The sequence below is a fragment of the Pleurodeles waltl genome, chromosome 4_2, assembly GCF_031143425.1.
Source record: "Pleurodeles waltl isolate 20211129_DDA chromosome 4_2, aPleWal1.hap1.20221129, whole genome shotgun sequence".
NCBI lineage: Eukaryota > Metazoa > Chordata > Amphibia > Caudata > Salamandridae > Pleurodeles > Pleurodeles waltl.
This window is the reverse complement of record NC_090443.1, coordinates 388,190,453-388,215,891: the sequence shown is the minus strand read 5'-3', so window position 1 is coordinate 388,215,891 and position 25,439 is coordinate 388,190,453. Positions and strand designations below refer to the sequence as shown.

General features: G+C 44.7%; 1 protein-coding gene across 1 annotated transcript in view; it reads left to right on the top strand.

The window, feature by feature from the left end:
• The window catches only part of LOC138293872 (potassium channel subfamily T member 1-like), a 577,968-nt gene that overhangs the window by 533,655 nt on the left and 18,874 nt on the right, over positions 1–25,439 (top strand). The window contains exons 23-25 of the mRNA XM_069233172.1: positions 11,991–12,102; positions 17,380–17,481; positions 18,891–18,974. Of these exons, the coding sequence (XP_069089273.1) occupies positions 11,991–12,102; positions 17,380–17,481; positions 18,891–18,974 (298 nt within the window). The remainder of the gene's footprint in view (positions 1–11,990; positions 12,103–17,379; positions 17,482–18,890; positions 18,975–25,439) is intronic.

Here is a 25,439-nt window from a genome sequence, read left to right as displayed (position 1 = left end):
TTATGTTTAACCACAAAATAATTATCTTTTCCGTCTGCAACTGTGCCTTTTCGGAAGACATAAATTACTGGATATAAATGATTTCCTGATGTTACCTTGCAAGCACTAGGGCCATAATTTGAATACGGCAGCAGGTGAAGTGGTGAAGGGGCCAAAAGCTCAATGAAACCCACTGAACACTGATTATTGCTAAATGTTACCACTGAGCAAGAATCCACAAACCCAGTTGCCTTGCAGGCACTAGGGACCATGATTTGGATGTTGCAGCAGGTGTAGTAGCACAAGGGCCAAAAGCTCTCAAAACTTACTGAGCACTGATTATTGCTGTTACCACTTAACAAGCAGTCACAAGTGCAGTTACCTTGTAGGGACTAGGGCCATGATTTAGATGGTGCAGCAAGTGCAGTGACACAGGGCCCAAAGCTCTCAGAAACCCACTGAGCACCGATTATTGCTGCATGTTACCACTGAGCAAGAAGTCACAAGCGTAGTTACCTTGCAAACACTAGGGCCACAGTTTGGATGGTGCCGCAGGTGCAGTGGCGCAGGGGCCAAAAGCTCACAGAAACCCACTGAACACCTATTATTGCTATATTTCACTACTAAACAACCATTCAGGACTACTTTTTTGGTTCTTTTGTTACCATTACACTCAAACAACACATAGCCTAAAGCATGGCTGTAATAAAAAATGCAACCTATTGGACTTTTCTGTCTACCTACAACTTATGTTACATTCAGCGCATCTATGTGGCCCATTTTCACAGTTTTTATATGGTCCTAACATACTTCGGAATCTGGACACAGTAACACTTTGACAAGGGCATTCTCCATTCTATAACATTAGCACTTCAGCCAACACTGTATAAATACGTAGAACTTACCATATGGCATTCCATACCAAGCATTGGCAAAGCCAATAGGTCTCCCGTATGCAAGATCTATTGGTTTGTCATTGTTATTTTAGCCATATTATACAGCAACACTAACTTCAGTGCAGCATAGCTAAAAATAAAAAAAAAGTGCTATAATATGGACAACTCTGGCTGTGTCATACAGCTTTTTTTTACATTACTTTCATCCATTTGCAACATAGCTAAAACAACATTAGCAAAGCCAATATATTCCACATAGGCTAGACCTATTGGCTTTGCCAAAGCTTGTTTCCTATGCCATACTGCACAGCAAATAAAAATACAGATCTTAAAAATCTACCTTAAAACTCCAAAATTAATGTTCATGTGCTGAAATATATTGTCAAGTACCTCAGCAGTTCCTCCAAAATACTTGTCCCACAAACATGAACGTTCAAGATATGGAATCTGATTACTTTTTTAAAGTCCTCGGTTATTCCTTTTTTTTAAACAAGGTGCTTTGTTTCCAGTTATTTTCTAGATAACAGAATGCTACAGAACATCCCTTATTCGCTCTTAAACTTATTGACACAGAAACAAAGTTATAAGCAGAACATGTTTCTAAATGTGCGGTTAATTTAGTATTGACATATTTTGTACACCACTTAGTTTGTGAAATCAACGCCTCTGGTTTTCAAATAGTATGTGTTCATACCCATACACATCAGTGATATGCTGTGTAAAATGTTTCTGAGTTATTAGATTTTGTTACGAAAATGTTTGACATATGTTTTATTTAACACTAAAAGACTTTCCATGGCCATACGTTCAGTGTTACCAAATTGCATTTTGTCCTGTCGAAACTCTGTCCTTAAATCTTAATTGAGCATCTTTGTTTTGCTTAGTAAGAAAATCATTTCAATTTTTAGGACATATGCTGTGGTGTTTGGATTGAATATTCTAAATTTGTTGCTGGAAGCACACAATTGATTTTCCCGACTGTTAACTTGATTTTTATCTATGATGCACCTAAGCGCATATATTTTTTTCACATCTATATTTGAAAGAGGTACATTTTCTAAAGATATCAAGTCACCCCTTTACTGTGACTAAGATTCTCTCATTTTATCCTATAGTCAGATGGGACCATTTCTTTATTTTTTTAGAACAAGCTATGAGTATGTTTAGGCAATATTTCATTACTGACCTTATACTCACCATAACTTTAAGACTCCAAGGCCCATATTTATACTTTTTTTCGACACATTTGCGTCATTTTTTGACGCAAACGTGGCGCAAATTAAGAAAATACAATTATATTTTATAAGTTTTCGCCGCTTTTGCGTCAACAAATGACGCAAATGCGGCGCAAAAAAAGTATAAATATGGGTCCAAATATCCTAATCATTTTTGCTACAAAATTCCCACTGTCTGGGGTACGTGAGCATTTGCTCAATGTTTCCACAAGATTTGCATTGTAATGTAATTTGGTTTCAAGGTGGAGCATAAATTTAAAAACAAAATCTTTTCAATCAATCAATCATAATTTATATAGCGCAACTACTCACCCATGAGGGTTTCAAGGTGCTGAGGGGGTCGGTCCAATGGTGACTGCCTGAGTTGAAAAGGCAAGGTGTTCCAGCTCTTTGCCACGAGGTAGGCGAAGGATCTTCCTCCAGTTGAGGTGTTCCGTATGTGGTTTACGGTGGCAAGTGCCTGTTAAGCAGAGCAAAGAGGTCTGGCGGGGGAGTAGAAGTTGATGCAGTGGTTGAGGTAGGTAGGTCCTAGGTCGTGGAGAGCCTTGTATGCGTGGGCAAAGAGTTTGAAGTTGATTCTTTTCTTGACGGTAAGGTAGTGGAGGTCTCGTAGGTGTCTTGTGATGTGTTTGTGGTGGGGGACTTCCAGGATGAGTCTGGCGGAGACGTTTTGGATGTGCTGTAGTTTCTTCAGGTTCTTCAGGGTGGTGCAGGCACAGAGGGCGTTGCCATAGTCAAGTCTGCTGGTGACCACGGTGTGGGTTACGGTTTTGTGGCAGTAATTTGGGATCCATTTGAAGATCTTCCAGAGAAGTCGGAGTTTGTGAAAAGAAGAAGATGCGACCAAGTTGACTTGGCGGCTCATGGTGAGTGATGAATTCAGGATGAAGCTGAGGTTGCATGCATGGTTTGTTGGGGTGGGAGCGGTACAGAGAGTAACAGGCCAACAGGAGTTGTCCCAAGCTGATGCAGAGGGTTCCAGGATGAGGATCTCAGGTTTTATCAGAGTTGAGCTTGAGGCAGCTCTCCTTCATCCAGGCGGCAACGGCGTTCTTCTGTTGTGGAAATTCTTCTTGGTAGTTGTGGGGTTTTCAGTCAGTGAGATGATCAGCTGGGTGTCGTCAGCATAGGAGACAATGTTCAGTCTGTGGTTCTTGACGATGGATGCGAGCGGGCCATGTAAATGTTGGAGTGTGGGGCTGTAGTGCTTTCCTCTTATCTAGTTTCTAAGCACTAACATAACACACTAGAAATGCACTTGTGAGGTCAAAGAAGACTTCTATTGTTGTTAATTCTTCCCCAACCACAATATTTTATGTATGACGAATTAGTAGCTTTCAAGTCCGCGTTAATCAAACAAAATATATCAGTTTGCAATATACACAGCAGGTTATATTTATAAGATATTGAATGCAAAGCAAAACAAATACTTCACTGTGTGGGAACTATCTACAGCTTCATCTTTCTAAGGTCTGCAAGCTGATGACCCCTGTCAGCCGCGAGAAAGAGAGATTCATCTACCCACACGGGATTGCTGGCAGCTGGCGCCAAGCTCCAGCACGAGGTCCGGCAGATTCGAATCTGACCCTCTGCAGCCTGTTACATTCGTTACAAAGGTGTGCCCCCTCCTCTCAGACCTGGGAAACTGAGCAAGCCTTTTGGAGACTGGCCAGGTCTCCAAGACTACTCCTGTTCCCAAGCTCAAGCGAAGAAAACAACACCCATGTACTCTCTCTTATCATGTCTAGTCTACTGTGAGAAAAACATCTTGGTTCTCTTGTGCAAAAACACAGCTTGGAAAAATACAGCTTGGATTCTCAACTGCAATGTCTAACTCCACGTTAAAGGCAATAGGCAGCTAACCTAAATATCAAATGCAATGTCATGTTAAAGGCAATAGGCAGCTAACCTAAATATCAAATGCAATGTCTAGTGTCATGTCAAAGCCAATAGGCAGCTGAGCTGAATACAAAATGCAATGTATAATATCATGTCAAAGCCCATAGGCAGCTGAGCTGAATATAAAATTCAATGTTTAATATCATGTCAAAGCCAATAGGCAGCGGAGCTGAATACAAAATGTAATGTATAATATCATGTCAAAGCCAAAAGGCAGTTAAGCTGAATACAAAATGCAATATATAATATCATGTCAAAGCCCATAGGCAGAATATCTAATAGCATGTCAAAGTCAATAGGCAGCTAAACTGAATACATCATGTCAAAGTCAATAGGCATGCAATGTCAAAGCCAATAGGCGGCTAGACTGGATACAGCATGTCAAAGCCAATAGGCAGAATACAGAATGTAATGGCTAATGCAATGGCAAAGCCCATAGGCGGCTCAACTGAATACAGAAAGTAATGACTAATGCCATGTCAAAGCCCATAGGCGGCTAAACTGAACAAAACATACCATGTGCTACTGGTGAACATTGAGCAACTAATATGTGCAGTGGTGAAACACAAAGTCATTGGTCAAAACAAAATTTAACAAATGGCAGTACATTCCGCCCTTTGACCAATGAATTTTTGTTTCACATATCTCTTGTTTCAAACAAAAACAAAAATCAAAGCAATCCCTGTAAAGCAATAGAAGTGGATTAACACATTGATTTCATAACCTTTCACATCAGATACATCTACATAGAAAAGACTGGGCAATTTTTATACTCTGAATGAGTCTCTAATTCAACAGTGTTAGCAATTTGATGTGGCATGAGTTCTGCTCATGTAAAGAGGCACGGTCCACCTGAAAGGTTTGCTGGAAGATAAGCAAAAGTCAGAGGTCCATACGAGAAGGGAAAAAAAAAAAAACACAGCTTAGTTCCAGTGGAAGAATGCAATCAAACAAGTTGAACTTGAACTGAAGGCGCAGTTTGCGCAAAATGGATCCATGGTGCTGGCACTTTACTCAGCCAGGTTCAGGTTGGGGATTCGGTCCCTTCCCCGACCCCACACGCACACACCGGAAGTGGGACCACACAGCACACTCAGGGACAGTGGCGAAACGTGGTAGGATCTGCAAAAGAAACAAGTATGACTTTTCTTGCAAATAACATTTTTCATTTAAACTGCACCCTTCCTCTTCCTTTCCCTGTTTTATAATCAGCAGGACGTTTTTGAGGCCCTTTGTTATATTTTCTGCAGGTTCTGGAGGATCACTTGGGGCTTCAGCCCACACATCAGCACTGAGGTTTTTATCTGCTGCGCCACAGCTTCCCTTTTCTTGCACTGTCAGAAGGGCTGGGGCAGACTCATTCTTTACCAAACCTCCATTCACTGCACTTTTGTCAATTTGGGCCATTCTGTCTCCAATTTGTATGAATGAATCAGATTCTTTTCTAGGTATCAGCATAATTTCGATTTTTCCTTGGTAATTTGCAGCAATCACTCTCTCTAAAACCTGATCAATTTGCCATTTCTGATCTGGTAACTTTCCTCTCCCCAACTGCTCTGTGACTGCTTGCATGACAGATTGCTTTTGTGCGTGCTGCACAGTTTTTATCAAATCTAGGGGAATGTGCATCTCTCTCATCTCTGCCCACCTGTAAGTGGCTTTTTCTCTCAGCTGTTCACATTTCTGGGGCACCCACTTAGCCATCCCCACTAAGGCAGAATTCTGGGTGAACACTTCTCTCTCTGAATTTTTCTCATTAACATCTGCAAGGTAATTGAACCAGTTAGGTGCTAAAACATTAGCAATGAACCAAAAATCAGCGTAAAAATGACACATCTCACGTAGCTCTTGCTTTAAAATCTGACACACATTATACAACGCTGTTCCTTCTACGGTGCCAGAAAACAACATTTCAGTCAATGAATCATTAGTAAAACAAACATGCTTTTTATCTTCAGTGGACACAAATTCAAATGGTGCACACAATTTCACCGGTAATTCTTTTATCTGTGGTACTCTAGCCCTGTCTTGCAAGTACCAGATCCATTGTATGATTCTAGCTAGGGGCACTATTTTCTTTCCTTGTTCTTGATTTACATGTACATAAGTATTTCCTTCTTGCACTGCGCAGAAACCTAAAGTCTGCATTATTTCATTTGCCAAATCACAAGCGCGCAGCTGCATATAATTTTTCACAGTGACCACATACAAAAGTGTTAGGATTTCTCTCAAATGAGGGCTATTCTTTTTCCAAAAATCAAACAAGCTAATGAAACTCGGGGTGTCTTGCTCTAAAATCCTTCGTTTTACTTGTGCATTTTGCAACCGTAACTCGTAAATCACATTCTGGTCTCTCTCGTCAGTGTTATCAGTTAAGGAATGCATTTTGTCTGCCAAAAACCCTGGCTCACAGGAAAGCTCAGTGCAGCTCGGAGCTGTCTTAACCCCCTCATTACTGGAATGGGACAAGAAAGATTCTTCAAAAACAGCCCTTTTATAACTTTCAGTCGGGCTAATTTGCTCACGTAAATTCCTATTTTCATGTTCCAACTGCCTACATTTCTCCTGCATTTCTCTGTAAGCAGATAAAGGTATCCAAACCTTTCTGTCATCATTACTTCCAAAAGACACGTTTTCTACATATGTAAAACAGGAATTATTTCTCAAAACATTATCAGGCATTTTAGCTACACATGCATTTTCTTCTGTAATTCCCCAAACAGAAAACAATTCACAGTTTTTCTTAGCACCATCAGGCAGTTTATCAACACATGTATTCTCAGACATGGTCTGCCGTGCTACTGTGATTCCCCAAACAGAAAACAATTTCTGTAATTCTCCAAACAACAAAAAAACAATTACACTTTTAAAGTGTGCACTTAGAAATCTACCAACTCGTCAACACCCTCTTAATCACCTCTTAATGACCGACCCCACTCCTGGTACCAATTGTAGTGCTTTCCTCTTATCTAGTTTCTAAGCACTAACATAACACACTAGAAATGCACTTGTGAGGTCAAAGAAGACTTTATTGTTGTTAATTCTTCCCCAACCACAATATTTTATGTATGACGAATTAGTAGCTTTCAAGTCCGCGTTAATCAAACAAAATATATCAGTTTGCAATATACACAGCAGGTTATATTTATAAGATATTGAATGCAAAGCAAAACAAATACTTCACCGTGTGGGAACTATCTACAGCTTCATCTTTCTAAGGTCTGCAAGCTGATGACCCCTGTCAGCCGCGAGAAAGAGAGATTCATCTACCCACACGGGATTGCTGGCAGCTGGCGCCAAGCTCCAGCACGAGGTCCGGCAGATTCGAATCTGACCCTCTGCAGCCTGTTACATTCGTTACAAAGGTGTGCCCCCTCCTCTCAGACCTGGGAAACTGATCAAGCCTTTTGGAGACTGGCCAGGTCTCCAAGACTACTCCTGTTCCCAAGCTCAAGCGAAGAAAACAACACCCATGTACTCTCTCTTATCATGTCTAGTCTACTGTGAGAAAAACATCTTGGTTCTCTTGTGCAAAAACACAGCTTGGAAAAATACAGCTTGGATTCTCAACTGCAATGTCTAACTCCACGTTAAAGGCAATAGGCAGCTAACCTAAATATCAAATGCAATGTCATGTTAAAGGCAATAGGCAGCTAACCTAAATATCAAATGCAATGTCTAGTGTCATGTCAAAGCCAATAGGCAGCTGAGCTGAATACAAAATGCAATGTATAATATCATGTCAAAGCCCATAGGCAGCTGAGCTGAATATAAAATGCAATGTATAATATCATGTCAAAGCCAATAGGCAGCGGAGCTGAATACAAAATGTAATGTATAATATCATGTCACAGCCAATAGGCAGTTAAGCTGAATACAAAATGCAATATATAATATCATGTCAAAGCCCATAGGCAGAATATCTAATAGCATGTCAAAGTCAATAGGCAGCTAAACTGAATACATCATGTCAAAGTCAATAGGCATGCAATGTCAAAGCCAATAGGCGGCTAGACTGGATACAGCATGTCAAAGCCAATAGGCAGAATACAGAATGTAATGGCTAATGCAATGTCAAAGCCCATAGGCGGCTCAACTGAATACAGAAAGTAATGGCTAATGCCATGTCAAAGCCCATAGGCGGCTAAACTGAACAAAACATACCATGTGCTACTGTTGAACATTGAGCAACTAATATGCGCAGTGGTGAAACACAAAGTCATTGGTCAAAACAAAATTTAACAAATGGCAGTACAGGGGCTCAGGAAGGAGCCCTGTGGAACTCCACAGCTGATCTCCGTAGGTTCTGACAGGTAAGGCAGGAGTCTGACTCTGTGTTCTGCCAGTCAGGAAGGAGTGTATCCATAGTGGGACCTTTCCATGAATGCTAGCTGCATGGAGTCTGGAGCAGAGGGTGTAATGCGAGACCAAATCGAAAGCGGGTGATAGGTCCAGTAGAATGGGATCTGCTGTTTGGCTGCTGTTGAGAAGCGAGCAGATGTCATCTGTGATGGCAAGGAGGGCAGTCTCCGTGCTGTGGTTGCTCCTAAACCCTGATTGGAAGATGTCCAGGATGTTGTGCTTAATGTGTTTGTGGAGCTGTGCGTTGATGGTCTTTTCAACAGCCTTGGCTGGGAAAGGCAGCAGACAGATGGGGCGGTAGTTCTTAAGGTCTGGGCAGTCGACCATGGGTTTCTTCAGGAGTGGGCAGGTCTCGGTGGGCTTCCAGTCCTTGGGGAAGATAGCTGTCTCCATGGAACAGTTCAGAGTGTGGCGGAGCTCGGGTTTGAAATAGGTGTTGGCTTTGTTGAAAATGTGGTGACGATAGGGGTCAGTAGGGGCTCCATAGAGGAAGCCGTTCATGATGGAGCGGTTCTTGTCTGTGGTGAGGGTCTTCCAGCAGTGCAGGACTTGTGATGGTTGAGAGGGTCTGAGCTGGAGGGTTTTTGGTGGGTTCAGGGGTTTTGGGGACCGAAGCTATCATAAATGTCTTTGATTTTATGGTGGAAGAAGGTGGCTAGTCTGTCTCTGAGGTCCTGAGATAGAGGTATGTTTGCTGTTTCCTATTGGTGTTTGGAAAACTCTTTGACCACAGTGAAAAGCTCTTTGATGGTGTGTGTGGTGCTGATATGGTCCTGCAGGGTGGTTTTCCTGGTGGATCTGATGCAGTGGTGGTGGGATTTGATGGTGGATTTGAAGGCCGCAAGGTCTTCTGGGACTTGCTGTTTCTCCATCTTTTTTCTAGCCATCTGCAGGTGCGCCTGGAGCCCTGGAGTGTGGGGAGAACCAGCTGGCCTTCTTGAGGTTATGTTTTGCTGAGGTCTTTCAGAGTGGTGCTAGGGTGTTGGCGCATTCAGAGACCCATTGATGGAAGTTCCATGGTGAGATGTTTGCGTTTGTGGCGAGGGGAGGATGTGACTTTCTGAGTGTGTTAGTGAGCTGTTCCTCAGTGATCTGGTTCCATTTCTTGCATAGGGAGCGAAGTGTGCAGAGGTGGACGGTCGGGGTGGTAATGGAGAAATAAATGCAGTGGTGGCCGGTCCAGTGTAGCGCAGAGGTGTTGTCAAGACGTTGTTGCTGGCAGAAAAGACGGGGTTGAGTGTGTGTCCAGCGATTTGTGTTGGCAAGGTGACCAGTTGCTTGAGTCCTATTGTGGTGAGGTTCTCGAGCAGGGAAGCGGTGTTGATGTTGGTGCAGTTGTCCATGTGATAGTTGAGGTGGCCAAGGAGAAAGTAGTTCATAGAGGCGAGTGTGTGGGGAGATATAATATCGATTATGGAGTTGCTCAATGCTGGGTGGGGCCGGGTGGTCTGTAGATAAGGGTGCTGTGGAAGGCGGACTTAGGGGTGACGTAGATATGGAAATGGAGGTGCTCCATGAGGAGGGTGTTCTTCTGCTTTGATTGTCAGGCAGAAGGTGGATTTGAGTACAATGGCCAGGCTGCCGCCTGGTCGAGAGGGTTGGTCTTTGAGGAGCAGTTTATAGTCGCTGGGGATGGCGGTGGCGATGTTCAGTGCTGATGCTGGATTCGTCCATGTTTCAGTGAGAAAGGTGATGTCAGGGCGGGTGAAGTCTAGCAGGTCCCAGAGTTCTACGGCGTGTTTGTGGAGGGATGTTGAGGAGAATGCAGTTGAGGCACTCTGGGTGGGTGTTTGATGGTCCAGAGACGGTATGGTCTGGTGTTTGGTGTAGGGTGAAGGTGTGGTGGCTGTGGATGTGGGAGAATAGTCCAAGCGGGTCTTTGGGTGATGCAAGATGACAGGTGGTGGAGCTTCCTGTGTTCAGCACGTGGAAGGTCTCCAGGTTGTAGCAATGGATGGTCAGAGGACAAAGGTTCGTGGCACTGGCCACGGTCTAGGCATGGACGGGCTTGCCTTCTGCTCCATTAAGAAGGGGAGGGAGTCAGAACGGTCCGGTCAGCTGGGAGGCAGGAGGGTGGGAAATAGCTTTGCAGGGATGGTGGTGGGGCTAGAGGGCTATCAGTGGCAAGGAACGGAGAGTGGGGAGAGGGAAAGGCACTAAAAAAGGGAAAAAAAATTGCTACAAGCAAAGAGGAGAAAAAGCAAGCTAAAAATGAAAAAGAGAGAGGAAAAATAAAGATGACAGAGCAAAGACACACACACACACAGAGATGGCCACTAGGCCACCAGGATGAGACGTAGGCAGGTACATGCAGGTGGAGGTGGGCCTCGAACTGAGAGTCAAGCAGGGTCTCAGTTCACAGCAGCAGAAGCAGCAAGAGGTGGAGCTCTGCAGATGGGAGCGACCAGACACTGACCAAATTATTCTCAGCTGAACTTTAAAGGAATAACAGAAGGAGAGTAAATATGTACATGAAGTTATTGTTATCATTGTCAGGTTAATTGTATACTGTCTGTGGGTATTTCCATCAGTCCAATCCAATAGCATACAACTGCCTTACGAGCTGTTATTGGTGATTAATAAAGTTTACCCACTCACTGTCTGTGCACTTATTTCTATGGGCAGTGAAAGACATTTCACTTGTTCTCAGTATATACAGTATATTTGTGTAGCCAGAGAGAGCCACCATGTGTGCACTCTTGCTATTAGTGTAAATGTCCCCAGGATCACTACATGGCACCTCTCTTACTGTGTTTGTTTCTGTGATCAATGAGATTCCTCTCTAGCTGTCAATGTATAGGTATATATGATCAATGAAAGACACCTCTCTTGCTGTCTTTGTATATGGCTAATGAGAGACTCCTCTCTTGCGAGTAATGTTTCTACCTCTGCAGTTAGTGACAGCCACCATCCTTGCTATCTGCATATATATAGCTATGATTGACAAGAGGCTTCTCTCCTTCTATCGATGGCTACATATTTGTGGTTAGACAAAAGCACCTCCCCTGCTATCTGTATGTTTCTCTCTATGATGGGTGAGAGGCATGCCTCTGGCTAGCTGCATATATGTTTCTGTGGTTAGTCAATGAAAGGCATCTCCTTTCCTTTCAGTGTGTTTGTCTCAGTGGTCAGGTGGGGGTCCGCTACCAGTCACTGCGCATTTTCCTGTGGTCAGTGAGATGTCCCTCTCTTGAAGTCAATGTATATGTTTCTATGGTTGGTCATTGAGACATTTCTCTATAAGTATATATGTCTCTGTGGTAAGAGAGATGGACCTCTATTTCTGTCCGTTTGCACGTTTCCATTAACAGTTACAATGTGATAAATAATAAAGACTCTACATTACCTATGTTTAAATAAAGCATTCCTAGTTGAAGGAAGATGTCATCTGTTCATAAGACTCACTACTTTTACCATTCACGATATCAGTTCTTGCTGTGTTTTAATTTATGAGGCTTAGTGCGAGTGATGTGCAAGAAGGATGAACAAGAATAGCAAGGGAAGTTTGTAAGAGTTAGTGGAGGGAAGGCTGAAGGGCTACCTTCCTTTGTGGATTATGTAAGTGAAGCTTAAATTTGTGATTCATTGAGGATTAATGCTGTTGTCTTGTCCAATGCAGATTGTTTCCAGGCTTGAACATCATCACCGAGCTGACCCACCCGGCCAACATGAGGTTTATGCAGTTCAAAGCCAAGGACCATTACTCTCTGGCCCTCTCCAAACTGGAGAAGGTATGCAGCCTGGGAAAAGTGAAGCTAGAAGGGGGTGAGAGGCAGTGGCGGCTGGGATGTATTTAGCGTTGGGGGGGCAAAATATGGGTGGCATTAAAATAATAATTAAAAAATGGCACTTACCTTCCGGACTTGCCACAACGTCGCCCTTGCTTGGGTGTCTTCTCTCCTGGAAGCTACGGACCCAGGAAACCGCACTACCCAATCCTGGTGCTGCTCTCATGCTATTAAACAGCATAAGAAAAGTGTCAGGATTGGATGGAAAGGCTTCTCTCAGCAATCTTAAGGGTACTGAAGGCCTGTGCTTTTTCTCTCCCAGCTGTCTAAGACAGCTAGGTTAGAGAAGTTTAAAATGTGCATGGCTGTCTGGCCATCGCAAGTCAGCCGGTCAAAGGGACACACTTTAAACATAAGTGCAGACCTCCCTGCTGCCACTCAACAGCAATTGCCCCGCCCTGACACTCGGTTCAGGATGGGTTGCTGAAAAATAAAATGGTAAGAAATAAATTGTATTACCATTTTATTTTTAATCTGCTATGGAGCATTTTTTTAGCGGGCGACGCTCCTCCACTCTCATGAAGGAGCCACTCCTGGCAGTAGGTGCTAAAATCAGTTCACCCCTGTGCTCAGAGGGAAACAATATAGGCACATGAAAGGGATATTCTCAGAGGAGTGCATTGTGTCCATAGTCAGGAGACATTAACAAGGGGATTCTCTGGCCCATACATGGGGAGATCGGAGCACATACACATTGTTTATCCAGACCTTAGCTTTTGTGCGCATTGGGATGCAATCTACTCACACCTGGCTACATGATCTGGCCATGGAGAAGTCTATCCATAAGCAGAGTAGAATATACAAAAAATGACGGATGGAATGCTTGATCTCAGCCACTGGTCACACTTGTGGTCACATTCCAGTCCATTATTATTTTGCACACCATGCCACCTTATTTTGGACCAAGCTTTTTACAGTTTTTATTTATTAAACATTATCCCAACAAGTAACAAAGTCTGGTAGAAATCCTATGCTTTCTGCTACATAAATGAGTAATATCAAAGTTGACCCATCATGTTGTATAGGAAGAACAGTTTACGTTGTAATATCTGGAACTGTATAACAACATTGAAAACCCCTTTTGCAATCCCTTACCCACCCTTGTACCCAGCCTTATGCAAAGTGGTCTAGACCCTGCTCCAATGGGAATAGTCCAGCCCACACTGCTGAATCAGAACGGCCAAACCAGGTCCTCCCTGAACTAGAACACCAGAAACCCAGGACCAGTTTCGCCCTTGTTATGGGCTCGAGTGTTAGTGTGCAAGTTACCCATGTCAGGGCATACACTTCCCACTTAGGGCGACATGCTAAAGGATTCCAGCTTATACCTAGCTGTTGAGACCTTATCAGGATGAAACTGGCCCTGGGTTGCTAGTGTTCTGATGCTTTGAGGGCCTGGCTTTCCAATGCAGGGTGGGCTGTTCCCACAAGGAGCAGGGTCAAGTCTGATTTGCATGTGGCTGGACCCAAACTAAGGTGGCACAATGAGCAAAGGAATGATGGGCTGGGATGCTATTCCAGTGATTACCATGCATTGCTCCTCTCACATTTGTGTGCAGGGCAGTGGTGCTGGAACAATTTTCAGAGTGGGGTGTTGCTATTAATATTCTATCACCAAAGTCCTAGAGATTGTGAAAAATCCAAATGTCCCACAAAAAACAAGTGTAGAAAATGTGCCAGGCCCATTCAGCGGGAGAGTGGTAAGGGAAACAACCTGAACAACTAGGTCCTAAACAACTACTTGCCTAAACCACTACTGCTAAACAACTAAAAAGTCTCTACAATGAAGTACTGAACAACTACTGTCTAAACAGATTCCATGAAGTTAGACCCACATCTATCCTGAATGCAGGCATTATTGACCTACAGGTAGAAAGCATAGTGTATTTAAACAGCTATTTTCAAAAGCAACCACACAAGCTTAAGTATATTTGCTCAGCTCCATATGAGGCTTGAGGGATCAATTTTTCCTTTGTAGGTTTTTTCAGTGGCTCAAGGGAAATCCCTCCAAATTGAGAGTCAAACATCTTTAGAACATTTATTGCAACTATTGCATTAGTTTTTACAACCAGAAAGTGGTTATGCCAAATAATGTTTTTCAGAGAAACTAAGTACTGAGGGACATATTTATACTCAGTTTGCGCCGAATTTGCGTCGTTTTTTTCGACGTAAATTCGGCGCAAAACTAACGCCATATTTATACTTTGGCGTTAGACGCGTCTAGCGCCAAAGTATGGGCAAATAGCGTCATTTTTTTGCGTGAACGCCTTCCTTGCGTTAATGAGATGCAAGGAAGGCGTTCCCGTCTAAAAAAATGACGGCAACGCAAATGCGTCGTATTTATACTCCCGGGCAAAAATCACGCCCGGGAGTTGGCGGGTCAAAAAACCCCGCATTTGCGCCACTATTTAACGCCTGGGTCAGGGTAGGCGTTAAGGGGCCTGTGGGCTCAAAATGAGCCCACAGGTGCCCTCCCCTGCCCCCAGGGACCCCCCCTGCCACCCCTGCCCACCCCAGGAGGACACCCAAGGATGGAGGGACCCACCCCAAGGACATTCAGGTAAGTTCAGGTAAGTATAATTTTTTATATTTTAAACTTTTTTTGGTGGCATAGGGGGGCCTTATTTGTGCCCCCCTACATGCCACTATGCCCAATGACCATGCCCAGGGGACATAAGTCCCCTGGGCATGGCCATTGGGCAAGGGGGCATGACTCCTGTCTTTACTAAGACAGGAGTCATTTAAATGGCGTCTGGGCGTCGAAAAAAATGGCGCAAATCGGGTTGAGGCGATTTTTTTGCCTCAACCTGACTTGCCCCATTTTAAGACGCCCTAACGCCATTTTCCCCCTACGCCGGCGCTGCCTGGTCTACGTGGTTTTTTTCCACGCACACCAGGCAGCGCCGGTCTGCTAGCGCCGGCTAACGCCATTCCATAAATACGGCGCCCGCATGGCGCTTCAGAATGGCGTTAGACGGCGCTAAATTTTTTTACGCTAAACTGCGTTAGCGCAGTTTAGCGTCAAAAAGTATAAATATGGGCCTAAATATTCATAATGCCATGCATGCTGTAAAGGAGGTTTTAAAAGGACAAGATTAACTTTTTAGGCTTCTTAGACAAAAATAATGTTTTAGTTGTTTCAAAACTGATTGTTAAACAGTTTGTTTTTCAAAATTCACTAATGGCTGAGATCTTTTTTGTAACTCTTTTCATTAGTAAGATCTTCCTGTGCAGTCCAACTCGTGAATAGCCCAAAGGGATCAAATGTCCACATACATTAGCCACAAACCATGATCATCTCTATATTTGTTGGTAAAATAATTAGGGGCTGAGTTAGAGTTTGGCAGAGAGGATAGTTTGTCGCAACAGCAAAAGAGTTTGCTCTACCCAAACTCTCAGCCCACCTGCCTAATTTAGAGATTGCAAAGTGAATGCCAACGAAGTAAAATTTACTCTGTCAGTGTAAACCTTCATGAGACAGCCTAAGGGAGCAGAGGCTGTCAGAGGTAAGCCTTCCAACTATCTAGAGTGAGCAGATGGATGGGTTTTTTCACTGTCTCTCATCAGGTATACCAAAGTAATGAGGAGCAGTAAAAAAACAAAAATAACCCCCACACCGTGGAAGATAACTCTCATTGTGTCAGATTCATTGTTTTTTTTGTTTTTCAAAAACAAACTCCCAGCTTGTGAGTTTGTTTTTTAATAAATTAAAAAACTTTGGAAAAGTTTGCCAGCATGCCGTCATGTTTGACAGGACCCTCCATCAATCTTTTCATACATTGAAAGGGAGCACCACTATTTGTAATTCTTGCCAATGTATATATATGTCTGGGGGCCTGCTCACATCTCTAAATTTGGCAGGTGGAGTAAAGGCAACCTGGCTGACAAGAAATCTCTCACCACCCTGTATGCCTTTAATCTATCCGCCAAACCCCAAATCAACCCCTTAATTTTTGAGGTTGTATTTCTAATGTCAGATAGCTACAGACTAAATAATAATGGATAATGAATTTACCACTACTTCAAACAATTTTCAACCAGGATCTTCTTCATGAGGGTTCTAATTCCCTTAACACCTGCCAGGACCTACTTGTTACTGTGAAGAACCTGCAAAATACTAAGAAGATCAAGGGGGTTTTAAGATTATAAAGCTATCTCTATAACACATTCTGATCTACTCTGTCAAAACAGCTCTGAAGTCAACACAGCAGCAGCATTGTTTTCTTGTTACTACAATGGACTTCATTGCCAGTTCCCCAAGAACAAAGTAATGGTCTATAGTGGAGGGAGTTTCTCTAAACCCACCTTCTTCTCTGAGAGTAATCCCTTCACCCTGTGATGAGCTTCAAAGGTGTTTCAAAACTGTTCTCGAAAATAACCTAGACATGAAATCCAAGAAATAGCAATTTATAACTGGCTGGGTAATGGCAATCTCCTTTTTATGTACAGGTTCTACAATTGCCCCTATCCATCATTCAGGAACCTCAGTGTTTAAACAATCCATTGGAAAAATTAGCAAAGAGGTGAGGGTCACCAAAGTGGATTCGAACCTAAGACCACTGCCTGAAAGTTGTCATGGCCACTAGGCAGAGATGCTTTCATGATCCTAAGTATATGAGCGATAAATCTAGTATTCTGTTAGAAAGCTATTTACAACAACCAGTCATTTGGAGAATGTAGAATACTGCAGACAATCAATCATTGTTTAAGAGATAAATAAACAACACAACAGTAGAGCTTGGAACAAAAGTGCTAAAACTCCACAGTGGATGTAATCCATGAAAATTATGGATACGTTGTCGGGCCTGGAAGATCTGTTGCTGTCTGAAACTCCAGATAATTACACGGTCGCATGGTTATTATACAATCTAAGGTGAATTGGTTTCCCAGCAGTTTAAGAGATGGCTTTAGATTCTGAGGTATGTATGAGTCTCTGTATATTTATGGGTGAATGGGGTCATAGAGAAGCATGCAAGGCAACGGCATCAGATGATTCTAGGATGCCAGTGCATCTTGGAAGATTTGTAGATATGTATAAGTCATGATAGATTTAGGATTGTTAAGGGACCTAGCAAATTCTGGAGTGGCTTGTACCTGAAAACTCATAGGTGCTAAGGACCCTTTGACAAAGCTTTGACCCTTAGAGGTTGAAATGTCTTTAGGGTACTGAACCTTTTGACAAGAAAGAAAAACTCATATTCTTGTTTGTCTTACTTCCAGAAAGAAAGAGAGAAAGGTTCAAACTTGGTTTTCATGTTCCGGCTACCTTTTGCGGCAGGGAAGGTCTTCAGTGTGAGCATGCTGGATACCCTCCTGTACCAGGTAAGTTGTATTGAAATTAAAAGGATTTTGATTCACCTGTGTTCAGCCTGACCCAGAAAATCCAGCTTCAGAGGGAGAGAGGGGTGTTTCAATGTCTGTCCTGCAAAAGAAATATCATATTTATCTCAGGCTGCTTCCATTGACAAAGCATTTCTTATCACTGTTGCCACAGTTCTGTTGTGGCCCGAGGATTGTCCCCACATTTTAAACAATCATTTGCATTTTAAAGATATTTTAAACTTTTTCTTTTTTAAAATGGCATGAAAGACTTGAAAAAAATATACTGTATCTTAAAGCATGTTAAAATTAATTCTGCACACATTTAAAAAAAATTGTATGCATACATTTGAGAAGTTATTTGCACTTTTAAATACATTCTTACCTCTTATTAACAGCATCCTGTCCAGTCTGTAAAGTCTAATTACATTCTTAAAGAGTAATTACGTCCCCTTTTTAAATATTATTACTTCTAACATAATCTATGCATTTTTGTAAAATAAATATGTATTTTTTAAATGTATTTTTTAAATGATTCTGTGTACGTGTTAAAAGCTCATTGTAATTCTCTACATTGTCATTGTCCAAAATAATGCTTTGGAGGTTTGTCCCAGTAAAACAAAACATGAATGCGAAGCAGGCAAAAAAAACATGGTGCACAGAAGACATTCATCTCTGCTTCCAATGTATCCACTGCACTGAAGGCCTTAAGGGGCATATTTATAATGCCCGAGCACCACCTTGTGCCACATTAACGGCATTATTTTTTAAATTCCCACGCTGTATTTACAGAGTGGTGCAATGCATGCATTGCGCCACTCTGTAACACTTTGCACTACATTATGCCTGTGCCAGGCATAATATATGGAAAGGGGCGTTCCCCCATTAAGGGAGCTGGAAAAATGGCACAAGGAAATCTATGAGAGTTCCTTGTGCCATTTCTTATGGCACTTTTAATGCTTGCTCAAGAGCAGGTATTAAAAGGGGGCTTCCATTATATATAATGGGCCCCTATGTACTCTGCAGGAGTAGCACCAATATTTTGCTGCCACTACTGCAGAGTACATCAATAGCGTCATAATAAATGTTGCCCCCTACCCTGCGTCATGGTGCACCGTATTTTAAATACGGCGCAAACATGGTGGCAGTAGGGAGGGTGCTAAGGAGCGCAGGGAAAGTGGTGCTGCACTTTCCATAAATCTCCCCCTAAGAGCCCCGTTAGGCAGACGCGGACCTCTAAATATGGCGAGCAGTCCTCTGCTAAAGAGGTAAAGACAGGACCCCTCAGTGCCACTTTTATTGAATTGTGTGCAATTCCTATAGAATCTAGGCGTATGTGTGTGTGTGTTTGTGTGTTCCTCATCACTCATTACCTCTTGCTCTTTCACCTTCTCTTCCTTTTCTCTGTTAAGTCCTTTGTGAAGGATTACATGATCTCCATCACCCGGTTGCTGCTTGGCTTGGACTCGATGCCAGGATCCGGCTTCCTGTGTGCGGTACGTAACAAGCCAATGACTGGGAACCTGATGCTCAAAGGGTTAAAGTAAAAGAAAAATGAGCTAAGCCTTTTTGTTAGTTTACATTTCATAAACGTATGTCATAGGTTGCTGATAGTTACAGAGTCACTCTGAAATGCAGGCCAATTGATTTTCCTAACTTGTTCTTTAATCAATCCGCAGTCTCTAGTTCCGGAAAGATCTTACTAAAGGTGGAAATAGGGCGTATAGTTATCTTAGCCATTTTTGTACTACTTAACACTGTTGGTCCTGCTGTAGTTGTAAATAGACAATTGCAAAATAAGCACTACGCCAATTCCCTGCCATATATTTCTTCTGCTGCAAAACACAGTGCTAGCCCCTGTTTTAAGAAAGGGTGAGTAGCTATGTTTGTTTGCGCCTAGTGCGTTGAACAAAACAAGGATTTGGAAGGCCTGGCCATCTGGAGTCTTAATGGAGCACAGAGAAATAGGTGCAACAGTCTCAGTGTTGAAGATCAGCAGTCCACCAGTGCCATTTTGAGACTTGCTTCTTAGAATCCAAGCCCTGAATTGAGGGAGCCCTACAAATCCAAAAGGTGTTCAGTAAGAAAGACTCTCCACTCAACAGAAGTAAGGATGTTGTCAGCACTTTCATTGGTCCTCAATAGCATATGAGTAAACACTTTTGAGACATCACATCTGAACAGTAACCTGTTAGACATATCTGAGATGTCTGGGTAGATCTGCCATTGAGCCAAAAACCTGATCAGGTGCCCACCGCTTTCCCATACTCAACATCAGACTGACACAAAGATGGTGAAGTGGTGCCTCACACCTTTAGCACATGATACAATACCTACAGCTTGAAGGCAGCAATACCATGCCATGGAGGAAGGTACAGGATATGTATCAAGAATCAGATTTCGGTGGCATTAACAGATCCACAATTCAGACCTTGATTTTTTTTTATAGGGACTCAGAAAAACAACAGGCCTAGATAATCCACACACGTGAGGCAGCACTTGCACATCAGCTTACACAATAGTAAACCATTTGAGAATTAAATATGTACATGGTGTGTGAGCGTGCCGGACAAGAAGGATTGTGAGTTTGACCCGTAACACATCCACAGTATTTTTAAAGTAGGACATAAAAATCCATATGGGATTGCAAGGGAGATTGTCAAGTTCTCTGGGTCAGTAGGTACAAGGTGTTTCATTCAAGGGTGCAGCTTCAAGTGGGTTGTTTGGGGTGTTACACCCCCCTAATAAATGTATTTCCTGATGAATCATTGGGTGCAAGTTCTTCCAGTTGGGTATGGTGCAGTGTCTGTCGGCTTTCACCAGAAATCTTTCCACACAGACAAAAAAGCCCTCACACACTCTTTCCCTTTCTGTTTGGAAAGACTTAAGAAATGTTGGTTATTTCACAAAATAATGTGTTTTCTCTCCATTAGAACCCTTACCAATCCGCATTCCTCTCCTTTTCCAAACCTTAAGCCCCTCTTGTGTGCCGTGCTTGTCATATAATGTATTTCAACATTATGTGCAGGGGTGGCACCTCTGCTATGTTGGAGAAGTGTTGTCTCCCCCCCCAGCTGCAAACCTATGTTTGTTATCATTTTATTTTGAAAGGGGCTGGGCAATGGGGGTGACGAGCAGTGAGGGGAGTGCAAAGAGCTCTCCCCTCAATGCGCATGTATGTTTGGCCAGCCATCTTGCACCGGCCAATCACACATGCGCACAAGGGCTCTCTCCAACCCGGTACTGTGTTGCCGAGTTGGAGAGAGCAAGCCCATGCTCCCAGTCTGCGTTGGAACGCCCATACAGGGCGCTCCAGCCAATCATGACACAGCTCTGAGCAGCATCATAATTGTCCGCCGGGCAGGCTGGGAGCCTGCAGCGAGGCAGAGAGCGGAGGTGCAGCCGCGCGGAGAAGGTAAGTTTAAAAAATATATATATATATTTTATTTTTGTTTCCCTAGTCCCCGCTTGCCACTTTTCCCAGTATCCAGCTGTGACTGGTTATGAGTCAGTGTGACTGTTAGGAAATCTGAAGCTCACACCCTGCCCCCCCTATCAAATTGAGCAAGCTACGTCCCTGGTTTCATTATATAGTCTACATGTGTTGGTTGAAGCAGGATCTGTAGCTTTTGCCAGTGCGGATTGAGACAATTTAATGGTGCTGGTGGATTTGCGTAAGGCGTATGGGTTTCTCTGTTGGTAGGAATTTTCCAATATATATGTGCGGGGAGGATGCATGTTTTAATGTTTGTATTTTTCTGAATGTGTGAACATTTGGAAAATTGTGTGCAGGTGCACAGGAAAACTTGTATCTGATAGAGACTTCTAGCTGCAGATTCCTTACCTTTGAATTCCCTGGCGTCAGCTTCGAATTCCGATTTTTTCTACTGAGCAGTACCCTGCGCGCGCCGTCAGGTGGCGTCGTTCGGATCTGCGTGTGTTGTCCGGCTCCGTGTGGCATCGACAGCATTGTTGGAGCCATCTGTGACATCACGGTCTTCTATATAGGCACCACCCCGGCGCACGTACGTCAGTTCCTTTCCTTCCGCACCGGTTAAGCGCAGGTCTGGATAGAGCTACCCTTTTTTCAACGTTTCGTCGATTTTTTCGATTGTCTGTGGGAATGACTTCAAGGAAGACTGGATTCAAACTGTGTGGCGCATGTCATTGCGCCATGTCGGCCACGGATCCACACCAAGTTTGTCTCTGATGCATTGACAAGGACCATGACGCAAACTTGTGCTCCAACTGTCGGGCCATGGCTCCGAAGGCATTGAGAGAGACATCTCTCAAACTTCTAGCAGCTCGGCAGTCATCTTCAGTCAGCGCGACTCCGAGGAGGTCACGGTCCGCTAAAGGAGGAGGTCGCGGCACCGCTCCAGGAGCCCCAGGTCATCTTCCTCGCATTCGAGTTCCTCAGGCATTCAGGTATGAGGCACAAAAAGAACAAGAATTCCAAGCGGACTTAGACTTCACCACGCCCGTCGGCCAACGAGCCATCTAGGGAACATCGACGTTCAGATCGCGGGTCCGTGGAGCTGTTGCCAGGGCCAAATACGCGACTCCCCCCCTTCCGGAAGGAATTTTACGAGGCTATGCGCCTTGTTTTTGAGTGGGCTGCCCCCTCGGGTGGGTCTTCGGGCCCCTTCAGATTCAACATCGGCGGCTTCAGCCTCAGTGCTGTTGGGGACCCCAGGATCTGCTAGTAGATCTGGACCGGCACCAGGTTCTCACAGTTGGCCTCCTCCGGTGCTGGGCCCGACGTCGATGCTCCCTCCCCCACTGGCGCCCACTGATTGTGGTAGCCCCATCCTCAATCCAGATTATCCGGAGCCAGAACGATGTTGTATCACGCCGATTACGACTTCGATAGCGCCAATTAGGCCCAGATCAGTGCCTGAGGCTTATTTAGAACAGCGAGGCACAGGTGAGGAGTGGGAAGAGTCTGAGGACTCTTTAGAATACGGATTGGAGCATGAACAGGACTGGTATGAGGATCTAGGGTAAGCCAGTGGACTGGATACTTCTCCAGATACTGGCATGCTCTCGCCTACTGCTGTGGCTACGGAGGAGGGGGCATCTTATGCCATGGTGGTGCGTAGGGCAGCTGAGGTCTTGGACCTAGACTTGCCTACGGTGCCAGTCAGGACTAATCTCCTGACAGGGGTTCTTCAGCCAAGGGTTGCTACATCAGAGCTGATGTTACCCTTCAATGAAGACCTCACAGATGTCCTTCTGGGAATGTGGTCCAAACTCAGCACAGGGGCTCCTGTGAATAAGGCTATCAGCCGCTGCCATAGACCAGCTCCAAGCAACCCTAGTTTCCTCACCCAACACCCCACCCCGGAGAGCTTGGTGGTCCAAGCCTCCACTTCCTGTGGTGCCTTCCCTTCCGCTCCCCCCGATAGGGAGTCCAGGAGGCTGGATCAACTTGAAAAGAAGATGTTTTCTTCCTCCAGCCTGTCACTGAGGTCAGTAAACACCTCTTGCCTATTGGGTCATTTTTCCCATATTTTATGGGATACGGTGGCACATGTGCTGCCCCAGGTCCCGAAGGGTGTACGGGACACTCTCGCCCAAGCTGTCAGGGGTGGGAGAGATGCTGCCAAGTTTACCATCAGGTGTGGCTTGGACACAACCGACTCGCTGGGCAGGGCGATTTCTTCGACAGTGGCCCTCCGACACCATGCCTGGCTACGTACCACTGGCTTTTTGGGGGATGTCCAGTCGAACCTGATGGACATGCCTTTCGATGGCTCACGCCTTTTTGGTGAGAAGGCAGACTCTGCGCTTGAGAAGTTCAAGAATTCCGGAGCTACTGCCAGATCCTTGGGCCTTTCAGCACCTGTTTGCCAGCAGTCTGCCTATCCCCCCTTCTGAGGCTGCGGGAGGGGCGCAGTACCACACCAATCACAGGTTAGCCACTGTCCTCCGGCTTCACAGCATCCTGTGCAAGGACGAGGTTGTGGTACCTTCAGAACTAGAGGGTTTAGCCAGAGGTCAGCCACCACACAGCCCTCCTCTTCCGCATCGCCCAATCCCTCCTAGTATGGTTCTGCAACACCATATTTGTCCAGTTGGAGGGAGGATTCAATTTCATCTCCCTCACTGGCGGTCCATTACATCGGACAAATGGGTCTGGCAGATCATACAGAAGGGCTACTCCCTCCCCTTCCAGTCTTTCCCTCACTCTACCCCTCCAGTAAAAGAACGGCTGATGGAGGATCATTTGATCTTACTCTGCAAAGAAGTTACAGCTCTCTTGGCCAAGGGAGCCATAGAAAGGGTCCTGATGTCAGAAGTAGGCAGTGGTTGTTATTCCCGCTACTTTCTGATCCTAAAAAAGAACAAGGATCTTCGCCCTATCTTGGATTTAAGGGACATCAATCTCTTCCTCAAAAAGGAGAAGTTCAAGATGCTCACTCTTGCTCAGCTCTTGTCTGCCCTAGACCAAGGAGACTGGATGCAGGATGCGTATTTTCACATTCCCATCTTGGCAGCCCACAGGCCTTACTTGCGATTCAAGGTGGGCCACGAGCACTTTCAGTTTACCGTGCTCCCCTTCGGTCTCACCAGTGACCCTCAGGTGTTCACCCAGGTGATAGAGGTGGTGGCAGCTCATCTGCGCAGTTTAGGGATTTCAGTCTTCCCCTACCTCGACGACTGGCTGTTGAAGGCTCCTACGCCCAAGGCTTTCATCACCCACATTCAGACTACAGTGGACCTCCTGCATTCGCTGGGGTTCACTATAAACGTACAGAAGTCGCACCGACTCCCTCTCAGAAGCTCCCTTTCATTGTAGCTGCTCTGGCTACAGTGCAGTTTCGGGTTTATCCTCCTGAGCAGTGAGTCCAGGATATTCAGGTTATGATACCGATGTTTCGGCCTCTATCCTGGATTTCGGTGAGACAGACTGTGAGGCTGTTGGGACTCATGGTTTCCTGCATCCTGTTAGTCAAACATGGCAGATGGCATATGAGTGCTCTGCAATGGGACTTGAAGTTCCAGTGGGCACAGCATCAGGAAAATCTTACCAATACAGTTCAGATCTCAGAGGGAACTGCAAAAGACCTGCAGTGGTGGTTAGTGAACTGCGATTGGATCAAAGGCAGACTCCTCTCCCTTCCCCAACCACATCTCACAGTAGTGACAGATGCATCACTTCTGGGATGGGGAGGCCACCTGGGAGATGTGACATCCGGGCTCCATATCAACTTATTGGAGCTTCGGACGATCCGGCTAGCATTGAAAGCATTTCTTCCTGTTGTGAAAGGGAAGATAGTGCAGTTGTTCACGGACAACACTACTGCAATGTGGTACTGCAATAAGCAGGGTGGTGTGGGGTCGTGGACCCTTTGTCAAGAGGCTCTGCATCTCTGGCCATGGCTGGAACAGCAGGGCATAACCCTGGTGGTTCAACACCTGGCTGGTTCTCTGAACACAAAGGTGGACAAACTCAGTCGGCGATGCCTAGCGGATCATGAATGGTATCTCTACCCGGAGGTGGAGCAAGGAATCTTTGAGCAGTGGGGAGAGCCTTGGTTGCATCTGTTCGCCTCCGAAGAGAATGCACATTATCAGCAGTATTGCACGTTGGAGTTTCCAAGGCATCTATCGCTAGGCGACGCTTTTCGTCGCAAGTGGAGTTCAGACTTCCTGTACGCCTTTCTGCCCCTACCACTTCTGCCCAGACAAAATCAAGAACGACCTGGCCCAAGTAATCCTAGTGGCTCCGGATTGGGCATGGAGAGTCTGGTATCCAGAGCTTCTAAAAATGAGCATCAATCCTTCAATCAGGTTGCCCATTCAGGAGGATCTTCTGTTGCAGCAGCAGGGGAAGGTTCTCCAACCGAACCTGTCAACTCTGTGACTTCATGCGTGGAGATTGAGTGGCGGCAGTTGATGGTTTATAACCTCTCTCTCAAAGTCTGTAATGTCATTCTGGCAGCCAGGGCGTCCTT